The sequence below is a fragment of the Hoplias malabaricus genome, chromosome 2 (genome assembly GCF_029633855.1).
Source record: "Hoplias malabaricus isolate fHopMal1 chromosome 2, fHopMal1.hap1, whole genome shotgun sequence".
NCBI lineage: Eukaryota > Metazoa > Chordata > Actinopteri > Characiformes > Erythrinidae > Hoplias > Hoplias malabaricus.
The window spans coordinates 74,618,427-74,637,363 of NC_089801.1; the positions used below are offsets into that span (position 1 = coordinate 74,618,427).

Sequence of the window (18,937 nt, forward strand, 5' to 3'; positions counted from 1 at the left end):
AATAATGTCTTTGTATTATTTCCAATTGTGGGTTTGAGCCCTGCTCCGGGTGACTGTCTGAGGAGTTTGGTGGGTTCTCCCCGTCTCTGGGTGGGTTTCTTCCCATGGTCCAAAAACACGTTAGATGGTGGATTGGCAACTCAAATCTGTCCATGTGTGTGAGTGTGTGTAAGGACTGGCGTCCCCTCCAGGATGTGTTCCCAGGTAAGCTCCAGACCCACTGCGACCCTGAACTGGATAAGTGGTTACAGACAATGAATAAATGCTTTCAGTATTTTATTTACATTTTGCACAGTGTACACATGACAATTAAAAGCTTAGTATTTTAATAAGCTTAATGAGCCATTTTGGGGTTGTTTTTTTGCTTGGGAGTATAGGCAGGGTTTGTGTGCTTGCAACAAGCCACAAAATATCTTTATCTTCACAAGAATGTAAAAAATTGATTAAAGAGCTTTCTTTCAGAGAATAGGTTGTTTTCACTCTATCAACAGTCTCTCTGCCTCTTCTAGTGCATTCTCCATCTCCTCAGCATCCACACAAAATGTTTCTCTATTCAGGAGAAGTTTTTCTCTGGCTTCTTGAAGGCTTTTCATGGCGCTATTCATCTCCTAGAACCAAACAGATAAATCAATTAATTTTTTTCTGAACCTTGATTCTGGTTACATACTGTTCTATAGAGCTAAGCTTCAACATTTATTTAACACATGATTCAAGCTGATAGACTGTACATGCTTGCTTTAAAAATATCAATATTGTAGTATTTAAACTTACTGCTAAATGTGTTCCATGTTCTTTTGCAACATCATCAAACTGCTTCAACTCAGTCAACAAATTTTGGGAAACCATCTGTTAAAGAAACAATGTTTGAATATTTTTATTCATTATTTTTTCTTAAGGCTGATGATAACCCGAAAAGGTTGCTTAGGATATTGTTATACCATAATATTATATATTTTAATAGTTGATTGTTACCATAAGTTCCTTCCTTTGATCCTCTGTCTGTTCAATTGTTTTTTTCTCCCCTGAAACTGAGAGGTTTTTAGTTAAAATTTACTAAAATGCAAAACTCTTCATTAAAACAGTTGAAGATATGTGTGTAATTCTTTAAAAAAATATATATTTATAAGGATGTTATGGATTTTGGGAGGAAACCGGAGCACCAGAGGAAACTCACACAAACATGGGGAGAACACACAAAATGCCTCATAGAGAATGACTTAAGATGGGAAATGAATCCCGTAACCCAAGAAGCTGTGTGGTAGCGACATTACCTGTAATGACCCTGTGCTGCCCCAGGCCAAAACAAAATAACTGCAAATTCAAACCTGAGACAGATTAATTAATGTATTGCCCCATGTGGAAATTCATTTGGCCTTCTACTCCAGTTCCAATGAAGTTGGGATATTGTGTAAAACATAAATAAAAAACAGAATACGATGCTTTGCAAATCCTTTTTAACCTATATTCAATTGAATAAATAATAAAGACAAGATATTCAATGTTCAAACGGATAAACAATAAACTTTGAAACTCTGAATTTGAGGCCTGCAACATGTTCCAAAAGAGTTGGGACAGGGGCACGTTTACCACTGTGTTACATCACCTTTCCTTTTAACAACACTCAATAAGCGTTTGGGAACTGAGGACACTAATTGCTGTTTGTTGGTGGAATTCTTTCCTATTCATGCTTGATGTACAACTTCAGTTGCTCAACAGTCCGGGGTCTCGGTTGTCATATTCTGCACCACACATTTTCAATGGGAGACAGGTCTTGACTGCAGGCAGGCCAATCTACTATGAAGCCACGCTGTTGTAACAAGTGCAGAATGTGGCTTGACATTGTCTTGCTGAAATAAGCAGGGACATCCCTGAAAAAGACGTTGCTTGGATGGCAGCATATGTTGCTCCAAAACCTGTATGTACCTTTCAGCATTAATGGTGCCTTCACAGATGTGCAAGTTAACCATGCCATGGGCACTAACACACCTCCATACCATCAGAGATGCTGGCTTTTGAACTTTGAGCTGATAACAATACGGACAGTCCTTTTCCTTTTTGGCCCAGAGGACATGACGTCGATGATTTCCAAAAGCAATTTGAAATGTAGAAATGTTTGAAATGTGTATTCAATTGAATAGAGGTTTAAAAGGATTTGCATATCATCATATTCTGTTTTTATTTATGATTTACACAACATCCCAACTTCATTGGAAGTTTTATAAGAATTAATCTAGTAACATACTGTATGTTTTACAATATAGGGACTTGCAAAACTACACAACCATTTTATTATTATGTAATCAGTTCCCTCTGATTTGTTACCAAACAAAATGAGATGAACGCCAAAGAAAAAAAATGTGTGTGGTTGCTCTTCTACCTGACATATGTAGAGATACAATGTTTGGAAAGATAAGGCTGGTTTCCTAGACAGAAATTAAGCTTAGTCCTGGACTATATCATCCTTTGAATGTAAATCCATAATTTAAAATGCTGCCTCCAGGTCTAGGCTTAATCCCTGTCTGGGAAACCACGCCATAGACTTCTATCACCTAAAAAATGGTAATAAGGGGAAAAAAAAATTTATTAATTAAATAAATAAATAAAAATCCACCTGGATCGATGTGTTCTGCAATAATAACAGCATGACAGTCCTGAAGTTTTTTCCTAATTTCAGAATTGTTTTCTTGAAAGTCATTGCATCGCTGTTCTAATACAGTCACATATTTCTACAGAGAGAACAATAAAGATGTATTAAGAGGGTTTATCAAAAGAATACACACATTCTAACAATAATTTTACAAACACACTAACAAACTTAAAAGTTATACTGATCAACCATCACATTAAGACCACCTCTTTGTTTTTAAACTCACTGTCCGTTCTCTCAGCTGACCATACAACAGCACTTTGTAACTTTGTACATCATCTTAAATATAACATGTGACTGTGGTTAAATGCAATGTGTTGTATTAAGTGCACCCTAAATTCCAAAAATAAAGGTAGAACATATTTTTCCCTTGATTAAAAACCTCAGCTAACCCATGACTCAAATGTGACTTAATTAGACCCTGAAAACCATTCACAGTGTAGGCATTGCAGTTTGTGAAAGGTAGTACAGACAGTGGCTAGAAAGAGAAAGATAAATTGCAACACATCTGCTACACTGCACACCACCACAATCCATCTTTATAAGCATACAAACTGTGACACTGCAATATAAGGAGCTCTGGTGATAACAATACATTTGTACAGCAGATAACTATGCTGCTTTTGACATTAACAGCCAAACAACCCCTACCTTAATTTCTAAAATCTGCTTTTGCAAATCTTCATTTGCTGCCACCAAAAGGCGATTCTGCTCCCTTAAATCATTAGTTTGCCCATATTTAATTGATGGCCTACAGAAAAAAAGAAGGAATAAATTAATGAATACATATATAAAAATGCCATGTATGTAACAAATTACATATTTGCTGCTCATACCCTTTAAGAGCTTTTGGTTGGGTCTTCCTGTAAACAAATAACACATCACATTATTATTCATTTAGAAGTAAACAACAAAAGATAAAAAATCAGAACATATATATTTCCCACCTTGTCGTAGTTTCAGTGTCGTTCTTGACATTTGCTTTTCTTGACGAAGGATTTGCATAGGTAGGAATTGCTGAATCATGAATTTGACCTTTTTCCACTCTCTTCATATTTGCTGCACAAATATAAGCAAAGAAAATAATGTATCAATCATTACATAAGCAAATAATGTTCATGTTTGATTAAACCAAATAATAAAAAGTTTGTAAACAGAACACAACCATCTCACCTATCCAGTAAATTAGCTCACATTATACCTCAGTTAGTTCTGACCCTGAAATGTGATTGGCTGAGAGACATTCCAGGAGTGCCACAATTACACGATAATGGCACTCTGACAGATACTCTTCAGGTATCAAAATACATGTAACATAGCAACGACACCAGTGCTCACAAGACAGTGTGAGTACTGATTCATTCTCCTTTCATGCACATTATTTCAAAACAGAGTAAATGGTTATGGTGCAGTGGACTGTTATCTGCTTTCTGATTTGTAAACGAAAGAAAATCGGAAATAAATAAAAGTAAATTGTTACATCTATGTTGTTTCTGTGATTGTGTATATCTCAAGTCGAAGCGTGTCTTTTTTCTCTGCTGCTCTCGTTCACCAGCACGTCTCTGAAGCCATAATCCAAAATACTCACTTTTAACTTAAACAGAGAGAACTTGGCATCGTTTAGTGTATGATAGCTATATCACTACGATCTAAACCTGCTATAAACAATGATTAAACCATGACATTTTATTGACTTGATGTGTTTTTCTCTGCTCCTCTCCTGATTTAGACAGAGAGCAGCTCTGGATAATGTAACCTTGTTATGGAGGTATATTTGGTGCAAAACCTCTGAGCACATGTGACAGTAAAATTTGTATTCGTAGAAAATAGTCACATGTGTATCAATAAATTTGAAGTTACAGTGAAATTCTCTTCAGGAGTTGCAAACCTGTAGATTTTCTTTCTCTCCCACAAATACAACTTTACAGTTACACCTTTGCAGATTCTTCATTGCAAATGCACATATCCAGTTCTACACACACAAGTACAAAAATATCATACGCTCACAGTTTTGCTCCTGTTCCTGTGGTGAATATGGTGCAAAACACATTCATACACTCATATAAAACATCCACAAAAGTTGCAAAATGTGCAAAACAATATGTGAATCTGTGCAATGCGACTTACACACCTGTATTTTGGCAAAAAGCCTTCTCCAGAAAACAAACATGGAGGACTGAGGGTCTGTGTAGAACACGGAAGGGCAAACTGGAAATTACTCTTGAACCTCTGTCTGCCATGTTTGTTTTCTGGAGAAGGCTTTTCGTAGGAGGCGCTCAGTTACAGAACCAGAACCTAACAAGGCCTCTGTTTGGTCAGAAGGTTCTCCTATCTCTGAACAGTGCCCACCCCCCTGGCTCTACAGGTACACAATTGAATTTTTCACCATACTTACTGAGATATTTGGTGCAAAACAGAGCACACACAAGTTGTCATGTGAGCAGAAAAGACTATGATGGCCCCCCTGAGTCACAAAATTTCAGACACAACAGCATTAAGGAGAACACAAATACATTTCCAAAATGCTCCATAACCCTAACCCACTGCTTTAAAAAAGTGTCGCAGTCACACAGCTCCAGGGGCCTGGAGGTTGTGGGTTCGATTCCCGCTCCGGGTGACTGTCTGTGAGGAGTGTGGTGTGTTCTCCCTGTGTCCGTGTGGGTTTCCTCCGGGTGACTGTCTGTGAGGAGTTGCTCTGTTCTCCCTGTGGCTGCGTGGGTTTCCTCCGGGTGCTCCGGTTTCCTCCCACAGTCTAAAAACACACATTGGTAGGTGGATCGGTGACTCAAAAGTGTCCGTAGGTGTGAGTGAGTGAGTGAGTGAATACGTGTGTTGTCCTGTGAAGGACTGGCGCTCCATAAAAAAGGATATTTCTAATAAGTAGTCCAAGCATTTCCAGTGTGAGCTATTCACCAATGCAGCATTTTTTAAATGTATGTGTTCTCGTTAATGCTGTTGTGTTGAGATTATGCAGCATTTTTTTTTAAATGTAATTGTGTTCCCTTTAATGCTGTTGGGTTCTGACCTTTTGTTTGCATTGTAAATGTTGTTGTGATGCGTGTAAAAACCGCATTTGTGATTCGTAGCTGCAGAATCAAACAGGTGTAACCACTGATTTGTGTCTGTGCAAGACAAATATCCCCTCCCCCCAAAAAATAACATTTTCCACTGCAAAACTATGAGTACATGATATTTTTGTACTTGTGTGTCTAGAAATGTGCACCTGCAATGAAAAATTTGTAAAGGTGTAAATGTTATTTGTGGGAGAGAAAAAAAATCTACAGGTTTGTAACTCCGGAAGAGATTTTCTCTGTGACTTCAAATTTACTGATGTCCATGTGTGACTAGTTTCTACAACTACAAATTTCACTGTCGCATGTGCTCAGGACTGTGAGGAGTTTGGTGTGTTCTCCTCATGTCCGCGTGGGTTTCCTCCCACGGTCCAAAAACACACGTTGGTAGGTGGATTGGCGACTCAAAAATGTCCATAGGTGTGAGTGTGTGTCGCCCTGTGAAGGATTGGCGCCCCCTCCAGGGTGTGTTCCTGCCTTGCTCCCAGTGATTCCGGGTAGGCTCCGGACCCACAGTGACCCTGAATTGGATCCCTGAAGCGGTTACAGATAATGAATGAATGTGCTCCAAATATACCTCCATACATTGTTTCCCAACAAATCTTGTGTGAACACGGACCGGTTGAGAGAACATACTTTCAAAAATCTTGGACGGGTCCAACATCGCAACAGATTCAGAGCTCGTTGAAAATGCAGAAAGGAAAGTGTGAAGGAATGGAACTACGTATTCTCCCTCGCGGACAGTTGAAAAACAATCAAATCACGTTCACTGTTTTCTTTGTCTTAAAACGGCGATAACGAACTGTGGTATAATCGCAATAATACACTCGAGGTTCATGCTATAAGGTGAGATACTGGCACTGGTGTACTGTTCTTCAGCACTCGGCCGCCAGTATCTCACTTTACAGCACACCCTCTCGTGTATTATTGCTTAATTATATGCTAGGTACCGCACAAATTAACGTTACCGTTTACATGAAAAATGTACTGCAAAAAAGTAATGATTTCAGCCATAAACTTGATTCCTAACGTACCTTGATTTCTGACTGTTTATGATGACGTACCTTCGTTCTTTGCATTCAAAAAGGAGTGTAAGTCTAGGGCGCCGCGATGTTTAAAAAAATGCGTCATTTCCGCAAACAACATCTCCCTCACCCCCAGAGTCGAATCTTGTTTTATTCAAGTATTCAATTCAGAATTCAGTGCTCGACGACTTACCGCATCAGAATAGCAGACAGCATTCAGGTCGATTCAGACACAAACTTGGAATCGACTCTAACGATTCTTAGCAAGTGAAGCAATTCCCGCCTAGACATTACTGCGCATGCGCTGATGAAAAAAAACGGAAAGGCGGGCCATTTTAAACAAGAACAACAAAAAAAATTGCATGTTCAAATATTAACCGCCGACAGGAGAGAAGGCGCATATTTTGGGCTTACAGTCAGCTGCGAAGCAGACGAATATATACATTTAAAGGTATTGTTAAACATGTAAATAACACGTGATAAATATAGCAAGTTACCCTTTCAAGCCTACTTACGACGCGGTTAACCCGGTGGTTCACTGTTGTTAACTCTATACCGAGCTCTAGGTATTGCTAGTTATTGCTAGCTAGCTGACTAAATAGCCACTCGATAGGTTGGTTATTAAGTATGTATGAAGCTATATTGTAATGAAACGCAATGGCGCTGCGAAAAGTGATGTTATTAATTCGACAGCTCTATTATTATCTTTTTATTAAAGCTTCTAAGGCAAGTTAAGGTTAAACTGATTAGTTTCATTCATCCCATTAACTTTGTTTATTTTGACAGCTGCACATTTGCTGTTGTTTTGATGGAGCATAGCGAGCCTCTAAAATTCGGGTAAGTTTCCATCTCCGGTAGTTAATTTTTTGTGTTTCTGTAAATGTGGATTAATTGTAGTTTAACGTTATGTGCCGCCCAGAAAATAATATTAATATTATTTACAGACTAATCCCCTCCGTACAACCAGGTATCACATAGTATTTTATTTGTAGTTTGCCTAAAGTGATTTAGGGACATATCTAGATCCCATCTAAACTTTCTGCACTGTCAGAAAAAAATCTGTCACTATGGTGGTATCTTTTGCTGTCAGTGTGGTTATACCCTCAAAGGCACATTTACATTTTACATTTACATTTACATTTATGCATTTGGCAGACACTTATCCAAAGCAACTTACAAAAGAGGATCTAACATTCAAACTACAGCAAAATTTATACAAAATACTTTACATTGAGTGTAATATGCCAGGAAGTAATAAGTGCATTAAAGAAAGACTTTCAGTGCAAAAGATACTCCCGGAAGAGCTGGGTTTTCACATATTCAGTAACATTAGTTAGAGAACAAAATTATACCATATTCTATTATAATTGTAGGTTTTAAAATTGTGATGATTTCATATGCCCCATTTTATCTCCAGAGCTTACATATAATATATTATTTTATTTTTCTCAATTCTATAATTAAAGATTACAAATATTCCTCTCTCTTTCTGGAGAAGAGAATGCAGTGTACCTTTAGGGAACACAACTGGCCTCCAAAACCACTGTTGTACCTTTTTAAAAGTATATTAACACAGTTTTTAAGTTTAGTGACTATTAATGCACATCTACCGTACCTTTTTTCAGAGAGTGTACATGTGACTAAATTTCACTATTCTATTTGTAGGCATGACCCAGATGTATTTTCTAAAAGGAGAATTTCATCGGTATGTACTTTGGGAAAAAATCTCTTTCTTTTTTGGGCTATTGATAATGCATTGTTGTGAAATCTTATCACTAACTGAAACTGAAAAAACTGAAGAGTTAAACTACACGTTTTTTAATTCCTTTTCAGTATTATTTGTCCTTAATCACCTTTGTCCATGTATTTCAGTCAATGTTAGGGAGAATGTTCCTTTTATGTCTTTTATCCAAGAAGACACACACACTCTCACAAACTCAAAATGTTATCAGGATATTATGACCACCTTCTTTTTTTCTGCACTCACTGTCCATTCGCTTTACTCCACTGATTGAAAAGGAACACTTTGCCGTTGTACAAATGAATTATAAACTGTAATCCAAAAATTTTCCCTTAAGGTTTTTTATTCACCCTGGCACTGACTATTTGAAAAGCAGGATAAAATAGGAGTAATAAAGTATGCAGAAAAAAAGTTGGACTGTAGGTCTGCAACTTTAGAACCATAAAGTGCTCCTATATGGTCAGTGGAGCAGACAAATTGCACAGTGCACAGTGAGTGTAGATAAAAGGACGGTGTTTCTAACCCGGTGATCGTTTATTTTATTTATTTATTAATATATATATTTATATCATTTATTTATATATATATATATATATATATATATATATATATATATATATATATATATATATATATATATATATATATATATATATAAATGTTAATTTATAGGTGTAAACATGTTGCTTGTTGCTAACCCAGATTATGCCTTTTCCAGATTCTAAAAGCTCCTCGGACCTCAATGAAAGCGTCTGGAGCTGATCAGGATGAACATCAAGTAATTATTTCTTCATTATTTTGCATCATTGATGTCACTGTCAGGGAAAAACTAGTAGCTGGTTGCTGATTGGATCATAAAGGGCCACAGCAACTTTAGGGTATAAGTGAAGATTTTTTTTTTATGGAAATTAATAATTTTACCAGATATTACTTCCTATATTCACCCGTTTTACAGAGCCTAATGAAATATTAACTGTTTTATTAAGCGATCCTGCAGAGTTATTACTTTTTTTTACTGAAACATGAATTAAATCTCATAGCTTTCTTTCTTTCTTTCTTTCTTTCTTTCTTTTTTCTTCTAAATAGTTTAACAAGTAAATAATGTGTGTGTGCAATTTTCCAACCAAACAAACCAAATATATCAAATATCTGGGTTCAGGATGTTAATGTTAATCCAAGAACTTCAAAGTTTTAAAAGCCATTGCCCGTATTTATCAAGTTGAGGGCAAGACCAACTGTGTCAAACTATGTGGGGGAAAAGTGTACCTGTTATAACCCACATCTATCCAAGTATATATTCTAGCATGCCTGTTATGAAAAAAAGTCCCATCTGCTACTTTCAGCACTCATACTAAATCCACACCCCTAAAGCACATGCATGGCATGATTAGTCACACAGAGAGAGCCTAATATTTGTTTGTATGCATGTAACAAGAGCAAGCATGGTGTTTGTTCATGCAAACAAATGCTGTTAATACTTCATGTGCTTTCATTGCTGTTGGCTTTTAACACAGTTGATACAATCATATCATGCTACAATATCGTCTTCTAAACGTAATTGAGAATGTGTCTATTGCAATACATATTACTATTGTTATACTTATAGAAGTCCTGCAAGAGGGATTCGGGCAAGAGTGTCAAGTTTTGTGTGTATTTAAAAAGCTAATTCTATTCCCCAGAGTTTACATGGTGTTTATACACACTTTTTTTGAATATGTTTAATTTTGATTTGTTGGTTCTTTACCCCACTGCCACCCCAGGATGAAACGAAACCTCTTGAAAAGCGGCGGAATTCAAGAAGAGTCAGTTTTGCCACAACAAATAATGTTCACGTTTTCACAGAGTAAGTTAATTTACATGTAATTAGACTAAATTATTTTAGAGAATCATGATGTATAGTGATGTTTGTAACTCTTTTTATTGTTTAGAGACAGGAAGAATGAATCTCCAGGGTTGGCTCTCATTCAGAACTTGACCGGTGTTTGTAAGTTACTTTTTTTTTTCCCCTCCTATTAATTTCTCCCCTTTAAATTCTGGCAGTATTTTGTAATTGTCTGTATAATGATCAAACAAAAATTCTATTAAGCACAAGAACTTTTTTAAAAATTATCGACTTTTTAAACAGTAAAAGGGTATGTTGCATTTATAGTTTGAACACATAACCTTATTAAAGGCGACATTCAAGAATTTAATCAAAATTTGCTAGCTCTCTAGTCGGTTTGCATTTAAACCCCAGTGTGTTTAAATGGATAAAAAAGAAAAGTGAAAAATTTGTTACTGTGGTAATTTGAACATTTAATGTACAAACAGTCATTTTTTTATTTCCTCCAACATACATTTCCAACTTAAAAGAAGCAGAGAACTTACTAAACTAGAGAACAGCCTTTCCCCACATTTGTAGATGTTCCCTTTAAAGAACGTCATTCAGATTGCTTTCAGTTTACTTCATTTCAGTTTGTTTTTCTTTAACTCCAGCAGGGGTTACTGATGTGCAGGATAAAATGTAAGTGCACTGTTATTCACATTCTTTTAACCTTTTGTATAAATGTGAAATATATTTTGACTATGTACAGGTACATCCCAATAGATTAGAATATCATCAAAAAGTTAATTTATTTCAATAATTCAATTCCGTAAGTGAAACATTTAAAATTATATAGATTCATTACAAACAGAGTGATCAATTTCAAGCTTTATTTCTTTTAATGTTGATTGTTATGGCTTACAGCCAAAAGTCATTATCTCAGAAAATTAGAATGTTATATAAGACGAATTTAAAAATTATTTTAAATACAGAAAGATTGGCCTACTGAAAAGTATGTACAGAATATGCATTCAATACTTGGTTGGGACTCCTTTTGCATTAATTACTGCATCAATGTGGCTTGGCATGGAGGTGATCAGCGTGTGGCACTGCTGAGGTGTTATGGAATCCCAGGTTGCTTTGATAGTGGCCTTCAGCTTTTCGAAATTGTTGGGTCAGGTGTCTCTCATCTTCCTCTGGACAATTAGGTCAGGCGAGCACAGGGATACCAGGTATCGGTACTTTTGGCAGTGTGGACAGGTGCCAAGTTGTGCTGGACAATGAAATCCACATCTCCATAAAGCTTGTCAGCAGATAGAAGCATGAAGTGCTCTAAAATTTCCTGGTAGACAGCTGCACTGACTTTAGACTTGATTTAACACAGTGGACCAACACCCGGAAGATGACATGGCTCCCCAAAATATCACTGATTGTGGAAACTTCACACTAGAGCTTAAGTAGCTTAGATGCTTAATTTATTGGGATGCACCTGTAGGTGATGAAATGTCATAGTGTGCAGAGGTTTGTTGGCTATATTCCTGGACAGAGTTACATGACAAAATTTTTATACTGTGCAGTTTTAATTTATATGCAAACTCTATGCTTCTATGCTGAGAAATGTGTTTGGGATTGCTTTATTAATAAGCCAGATATGCTAGAGACTCATAGACTTCTTTTTTTCTGTTATGGGGATGCTGCATTCTGATACCAGGGAAAATCATTTTATCACAGGTGAGTTTGTGTTAACAAACTAATATTTCACACACTCAGTTATTTTATTACAGTATTTGCAAATCAAAGCACTGTATTATTCTCCGTTTATTTTTCTTACTGCTGCTTATTATGACACTGCCTGCAGAGCACTGTATTGTTCTCGCTTTACTGCTTCTACTACTTTTTCTTCTTTGTATTCATCCAGTATTAATAACTCAAGGACTAATGTAGAAACTTTGTTAAATCTTTGTGGCACAGGATTTCTATACTGCAGACTCTTAAGATATTAAAGAAAACTAGAAAAGAATATTTCATGGGAAAAAAATGCAAAACATTTGTACAGGTTAAATAGTTCCTGTGCATTCTTGTGCTGTTTCGTAGCGGTAGATTCCCCTTGGTAAAACTGTACAAATCAAGCACGGGATTTAACACAGAGTAAGCGCAGTTGTAACATTCCTTACTGTTATTTTAGCTTTATGAGTAGAAAATACCAATTCCAAGCACTATCAGAGCAACAGAAACCCTCTCTGCATTCAAGAAATCATTGAAAACCCAGCTCTTCCAAGAGTATCTTTTGCACTGAATGTCTTTCTTTAATGCACTCATTTACTTCCTGGCGTATTGCACTTAATGTAAGGTATTTTGTATAATTTGTGCTGTAGTTCGAATGTTAGATCCTCTTTTATAAGTCGCTTTGGATAAAAGCGTCTGCCAAATGCATAAATGTAAATGTAAATACTGTATCCAAGGTGGTTTATAAGGTATCAATATTATGACAGTAAATTTGAGAGCCAGTGTGTGCTCTGAAAGGGAAAGAGATATAACAATTTGTGGCAGTTAATTTTGAGTATCTCAAAGATTGTGCCAGTCATTTCCTATGAGAAACCATATAATATTTGAATGAAAGCTATATAAAAACCATACACTGAAACCTGAGGGAAACACAAGACCAGGATTTTGATATTGTGTCTACAATTCTGTAAAGCTTTGTGTTTCTGATGGAGGTGTAACTATTTAAACTTTGGGTGAGAAGTAATGTATAAAATGTTAAAATAGGGAAATTCTTGATTCAAACAATTTTCCTCACTACAAACAAATGTTCAGAGTGTGATAGCAGCTCAGCAGTTGTGATTTCATTCATTACACAGAATTGCTATGGTATAGCTGTTGCTGGTTATACTAATGCTAGGATGAATCTGAGTATAGGCTAAAGATTGGTTGCTAAAATGGCTACCTTTTAATTAATTCTAGTTTAAAATTTTGTCAGTGCTGACCCTTGCTTCAGTGAAAAAAATGAAATTGCAAATGAAGTAATTTTTATTACATTTTTAATTTTGTCATATTTGCACACACATTTGGAAAAAGAAATGGCGAAAATGCATTTGTATTTTTATTTTATTTTTTAGAGCTGTTACAGGCAGTGTTAAAGGTGACTTTCAAATTTTTTTTAATTTTTTTTTTGTAATATTTAGATGATTCTAAATCACTTCATTCTGTTTACATGCTGAAAACTAGTTAAATTAGTATACGACCAAATCCTTCGCTTCACTGCCGTTTGACTACAGCGTCAGGCTATGCCCAAATACTGTTTAATTCTTTAATTTCATGATCATTAATGAACCTAGTTGAAGATTTTGCACTTTTTAAAAAAGGCCTTTATGTTGAAAATAGATTTTTTTTTTGTGCAAAGTATGCAACTGTTTGATTCATTGCTTGATTCAACAACTGGCTAGGGTGAAATTGTTGTCTGAGGCAAATTACAAGTTTCTGATTGACACTGCTCCTATAATTGCAGGATTGGACACCATGTTAAGCAAGCCGTTTCATATTCTACAGCCAAATAAGGTGAGCTTTATCTTTAAGTTTATCTAATTTAATCTCACTCTTGCAAAATTAACATATCATATGACTTGTTTTGGAACATTTTATTTTTTGTATATTTGTCAGACTTAGAATTTGAAAAAAATGTGAGACAGAGGCCATTTGAGTAGACTAAAATGCTGTTTTTATAATTATTTAATTCATTTATTATTTAATTTATTGGATAACAAAAAAATGTAATCAAGGTAATTTGTTGGATTTCACATAAATATAACCTTACCTGCAAAATGAAGTAGATTACAAGCTTACTTGTTTGTGATTGACACAATCATGATTTTTTTTTCTGTACCAGAAATACAGGATTAATCTGAAGCTCAAGAACAAATGGCTATGCAGCAAGACAATGATCTGAGCAAAAGCAAATATACTATGAAACGGTTCAAAAGGAAAAGAGTGGTTTTAGGTTATCTAGTTAATTTCTTATGGTGTGTTACTAATCCAGACATGATCCAGAAATACTGCCATCTTCTCTGGGCCCAAGCTTATGTAATATATAACAAATGCTGCGTTCTATTTGCTAAAGAGGAGAGTAACAATTTGGGTTGTTATAAGCACAAAGGAAAACAGCATCTGTGATGGTATGGGGTGCATTAGTGCAAGTGGCATGAACAACTTGCATATCTGCAAAGGCACTGATAATGCTAAAGGATACAGGATTTTGAGCAGCATGCTGCAATCCAGATCTTGACTTTTTCAGGGAGGCCCTTGCAGCAAGACGGTGGCAATCATCAATCTACATTGATTACAACCGTATTGTCTCATAGTAAAAGAGGCTCTAAACTACTTGACATCCATTTGAAAACATTTGGTGCATTATGAAATGAAAAATATTTTAATAGAGACCCAAATTGTTGAACAGATGAAATACTTTATCAAGCAACAGTGAAAAATCTACAAAGTGTGACAAAGATGCCATGTCCCATCTATTTTAAAAGTGTTGAATGGGTTTGATTTACTAGCTAATACCTGGCCCACACTACAGGATTTTAAAAAATCCTAACCAACAACAGATTTGCCTATGCTTGATCTTTGTTACTCCTTTAAGTACCCACATTACAATAAATGCCCTAAATGAAACAGAGCAGGCAGGAGTTTCTCACGCAGTAGGGCTGTATCTGAAACAGAAAGCAGCAGATACCTTGCGCTATTGTTGACTCACAAGGCAGCATTTTAAAAATGAATGTGTTTGTAACCGAGTCACATTAGAGTATTCAATATTTCACATTGCCAGGGCACCTGTACATTAATGCCTCTGCGTGAGAATTCTTAAATCCTTGAAGATATTGGAGCAAAAACGGGCAGCATTTTAAACAAGTTTTAAATACAAACATGACTCTGCACCTTCATCCCTCAGAATACTGCCTCAGTAGACAGCACTCTAGCCATTTCAGACACAACCTAGATGTAAACAAACATGGTGAATGACCATGTTTTGTTGGTTTACATTTTTTTTTCTCGCTTTCGTTGGTTTAGATTTTTTAGGTTTGACGTTAATGTCACGTGTCACACCCGAGAGTCTGTGTCCACCCCATACTATAGGATTCTGAGTCATATTTACGATTCACAGTCAGGCCATCCTGACTGCACTGGGAGAATTTTAGAGGAGTAAAGATTGGAATATAGACTCCCCTCAAAATTGGCTCAGTTACACTTATGGGCTTTGGGGGACGATTACACAACAGGGCCAAGTGAAATTTCTTTCAATAAATAAAATCATTATTGAAAAACAGCAATTTGTTATTACAAACTTATCACAAACTTTTGCATTAAGCTAAACATGATGCTAGATGTAGCAACTAGCCATAAATCTAGTGGTAATAATATCTTTATCTATTTAGAGTTGAATATCTGAGATATAGGATAAATAATTCCCAAAGCCTTCTGCTGTTTGTGAGGGTCCTCTGTGTGACTCTAAAACTAGTGATAATTATGGCACAGGTATGGCATTATAATATTAACTGTTCCTCAAAGACTTACTACTGGTCTAATGCTATTCGAAGTGCTACTCTTTTCATATGTATATGGCAATTTACCTTTTCTAGCTTTTAACAAGTAAATGTAAGAAAGAAAAAAAAAAGAAAAGATAATGATGATTTGCATACACAGAATCACAAGTTTCTTTCTATGTTATAGGAGAATTTCTTCTCGGATCCAGTTTTGCAAGATGAGTGTGTGGACAGAACTTTATTACTTGGAGAAGACACTGGATACATGGATATGACTCACAGTCACACAATTACAATTGACAAGGAGATGGGAATTAACAGCTTGAATGTCTTGGAAAACGTCACTGGACTTTGTAATGTAAAGAATCAGAATGGTGTGCCTTCAAAAACCATTAGCCATATGGAAAAAGCAGTGCATGCAGAATTCAATGATTTTCTTGCTAGCATAGCTAAGCCCGGAGCACAGAATCTTGAGGCTTCTGCTGTTAAAAATCCTGATTTGTTTTGTATAAAAGACACAACCGAAGAAATGGACAAGGAGAATGTCATCCCACCTCATATTTCCATGCAAGTAGCACGTTGTCCAGTCATTCCACCACCAAGTGTGCTACAACCTAGGAGTTCAGAAGCAACCCTCCTTGAGCAGGATCACATGGATTTAACAAAATGTCATACAGTTGTAATTGATAAGGGGGGTGTTCCTCGGTATTCTCCCTATGTAATATATGGAAATCATGAAGCTACAAAATTGGTGTTTTTAAATGATTCAGATGACATGGAGATTACTCAAAATCAAACTGCTACTATCAACCTCAAAACTAATGGAAATGTAAGCTGCTGCATACCTCTGGATGTAGATCATAACAGATCCAATATTGCATCTGATGATACCAGAGGAATAGTTATGGATGGATATCTTCAAGAACATGAAGCAAACAAAAAAGCAGCCATGGACGTTTTTTGTGAGTCACATGCAATTTCTTCCTTTAATCAGCCTGGAAGTAGACACACATCAGATGAAAACACAGTTCATCCCTTTCAGAATAATCTTTCATTTGATGCCATCACTGTTTCTGAGGACATGGAGATTACACAGTCTCAAACTGTTGTGCTAGAGACCAAGTGTAAGGGAGAGCCCTATAGCAAAATGAGGAAAATTTCATCATCCTACAGAACTGATGATGGTGACCGAGTAGAAATTGCTTCTAAACCCATAAAGCAAAAAACAGACAGATATGTATCTACTGTAAGCAAGCTACTTGAGAACAAGAATAACGTGACAGCTCCAGAATGTACCCTATTTCCAAATGATCAAAATGCCAGTATGGAATTGACATGTCAAGCCAGTATGTTTATATGTCCAGATGATATGGAATTGACAGCTTGCAATAACCTTACTGTCGAGTCTGGAAATATTTTGCCAACAAGGGAAATATCAAGACAACGTACTTTGTTCATGGAGCCACAGTCAGTCTCTGGAGACACTGAAAAGACTGATGATGTACAGAGTGTACTCTCAGTTCCATACATGGCTGATGATATGGAAATAACTCAATGTCAGACAGTTGTCCTTGAATCTAAACAAAATGTGGAACATAATCCATTGAGCAAATCAAGAACAAGGATGTCCCTTTTGCCAGCATCTTGTGGACATGAATTCGGCAACCAGAAACAAAAGGAGATGGCTCATAAACTCACACAGCATGCAACCTCTGACCAAAACACTGAAAGCTGTGAGGTATCTGTACCAAAAAAACAAGAACTGACTGACTGCAGAGAAATTTATGAAAAAAGTGGCCGTGAAATGTCTGTAATACAAGACGATATGGAGCTGACAGGATGCAAGACTATCACCATTGACACAAAATACAACCCTTTCACAAGTCTATCACTGTTGGGGCTAAAAACGCCTTCCATGCCGGCTGTGTTGGACAAAGATCAAATTAGTTTGATGGAAGTAGTCAGTGAGAAGCCAGGAACAATATTACAGTCTACAGATTGTAAGCCTCCAACTTTGGCAGTGGCTATGGATCCTGGAAATCTTGCAGACAGCCGTAACAAGTCTTACTTGGCTGATAGTGTCTTGGACAAGGACCCTGTATGTCTAGATGTCCCTAACAGCTGTGAAGGCCCAAGTCACAACAATTTAAAAGAAAGTTCATCATTTAATTTTATTGCAGAAAATGTGGAATCCTCTGAAAAAAATGATGGGATGGAAATTACACAAACATGTAACATAACGCTTGAACAACAATGTTATATTGAGTTTAAACAGGAAGACCCCATAAAAGTAAATGCAGAAGCATTGTCTGGCATTAGTGACCAAATAAAATTTCAAGAGGATGAGCATACTTTAACAACAAACAAAACTGTGCCATCTGTCCTTAGTGAATGTGTTGCAAATGATTCTGAGTTTATTGCGAAAAGAAAGCAGTCAAACTCTGACATGCGCAGACCTAGCAGTCTAGCTGATCTACAAGAGAAAATTCAGAATTTAGCTCAGTCTATGAAAGAACCAAATGGATTGCTCATGGGAAGTTACACAGCCCCTGTTCCTAATGTCACAGTTTCAGAAGAATGCCTAGTGCATGAACGTATGGAGAGACCTGATTCTACAGAACATTTAAAGGAAAGCCCTCCTTTGAAAAATGTCACCTCTCCTAATTTTGAGGGTTTTACACCATTTAACCTGAAGAACTGCCTTACAAGATACTCACTTGGTGCTGTAACACCAAAACTTCCTTCAAGAGCCAAATTGGTATGCCCAAACCAAACAATGCCAATAATCTCTAATAGATCGGAAAGCTTAAACCAGGAGGTAGAATTCGATTTTAATATACAGAACAGCAATGATATCATCGGCATGATCGATAATGAGGTGTTTCCTGATGAAGATTTGTCTGATATGATGCTCAGCAATGAACAAGAATTCTCTGCAGTATCATCTTCGGACAAGGTTACTACTGAAGATGATGCCAGCCAACGTGAAAAAGTGGCATGTGAAATAAGAGATGCAGATGATGGAAAAGAAGGAGAAGCCAGTGAAAAATCCGTAAGCATAGTTTTTCCACATTTTCAAAACTTGTGTGTAGTTGTATTTATTTGTTCA

The 18,937-nt window shown here is 36.4% G+C and overlaps 2 protein-coding genes across 7 annotated transcripts in view; one reads left to right on the forward strand and one right to left on the reverse strand.

Moving 5' to 3' along the window:
• Window positions 1-263: 263 nt before the first annotated feature.
• knstrn (kinetochore localized astrin (SPAG5) binding protein) lies at window positions 264-7,259 on the reverse strand. 4 transcript variants are annotated; one of them, XM_066661555.1, is made up of 9 exons: window positions 7,241-7,259; window positions 6,937-7,047; window positions 3,595-3,706; window positions 3,484-3,510; window positions 3,299-3,398; window positions 2,612-2,726; window positions 973-1,028; window positions 772-846; window positions 264-608 (listed from the first exon to the last, which is right to left on the reverse strand). In XM_066661555.1, exons 3-9 carry the CDS (start codon window positions 3,699-3,701, stop codon window positions 477-479), a joined length of 612 nt encoding a protein of 203 aa, XP_066517652.1. In that variant the 5' UTR covers window positions 3,702-3,706; window positions 6,937-7,047; window positions 7,241-7,259; the 3' UTR covers window positions 264-476. The 4 variants fall into 4 exon arrangements, with proteins under 4 accessions (XP_066517652.1, XP_066517651.1, XP_066517649.1 ...); XM_066661554.1 differs by lacking the exons at window positions 6,937-7,047; window positions 7,241-7,259 and adding an exon at window positions 6,753-6,874; XM_066661552.1 differs by lacking the exons at window positions 6,937-7,047; window positions 7,241-7,259 and adding an exon at window positions 6,783-6,856.
• Window positions 7,078-18,937, forward strand: part of knl1 (kinetochore scaffold 1) — a 30,665-nt gene continuing 18,805 nt past the window's right edge. The window contains exons 1-10 of one of the 3 annotated variants that reach the window (XM_066661548.1): window positions 7,078-7,194; window positions 7,530-7,580; window positions 8,409-8,448; window positions 9,203-9,262; window positions 10,245-10,327; window positions 10,413-10,468; window positions 10,960-10,987; window positions 12,000-12,019; window positions 13,797-13,846; window positions 16,016-18,880. In XM_066661548.1, coding sequence (XP_066517645.1) covers window positions 7,552-7,580; window positions 8,409-8,448; window positions 9,203-9,262; window positions 10,245-10,327; window positions 10,413-10,468; window positions 10,960-10,987; window positions 12,000-12,019; window positions 13,797-13,846; window positions 16,016-18,880 — 3,231 coding nt within the window. In that variant the 5' untranslated portion in view covers window positions 7,078-7,194; window positions 7,530-7,551. Of the gene's footprint in view, window positions 7,195-7,274; window positions 7,357-7,529; window positions 7,581-8,408; window positions 8,449-9,202; window positions 9,263-10,244; window positions 10,328-10,412; window positions 10,469-10,959; window positions 10,988-11,999; window positions 12,020-13,796; window positions 13,847-16,015; window positions 18,881-18,937 lie in introns of those variants that run through there. The other 2 variants (XM_066661550.1, XM_066661549.1) reach the window with 2 other exon arrangements.

What these genes read in the sequence shown, in the direction of transcription:
- knstrn (XM_066661552.1), bottom strand. Translation starts at nt 6,849, where the DNA reads ATGACGCATTTTTTTAAACATCGCGGCGCCCTAGACTTACACTCCTTT. An exon ending in CAACCAAAAGCTCTTAAAGG is followed by an intron (nt 3,399 to 3,483) that starts GTATGAGCAGCA and finishes TTTTTTCTGTAG; the next exon opens with GCCATCAATTAAATATGGGC. An exon ending in AACATGGAACACATTTAGCA is followed by an intron (nt 609 to 771) that starts GTAAGTTTAAAT and finishes GTTTGGTTCTAG; the next exon opens with GAGATGAATAGCGCCATGAA.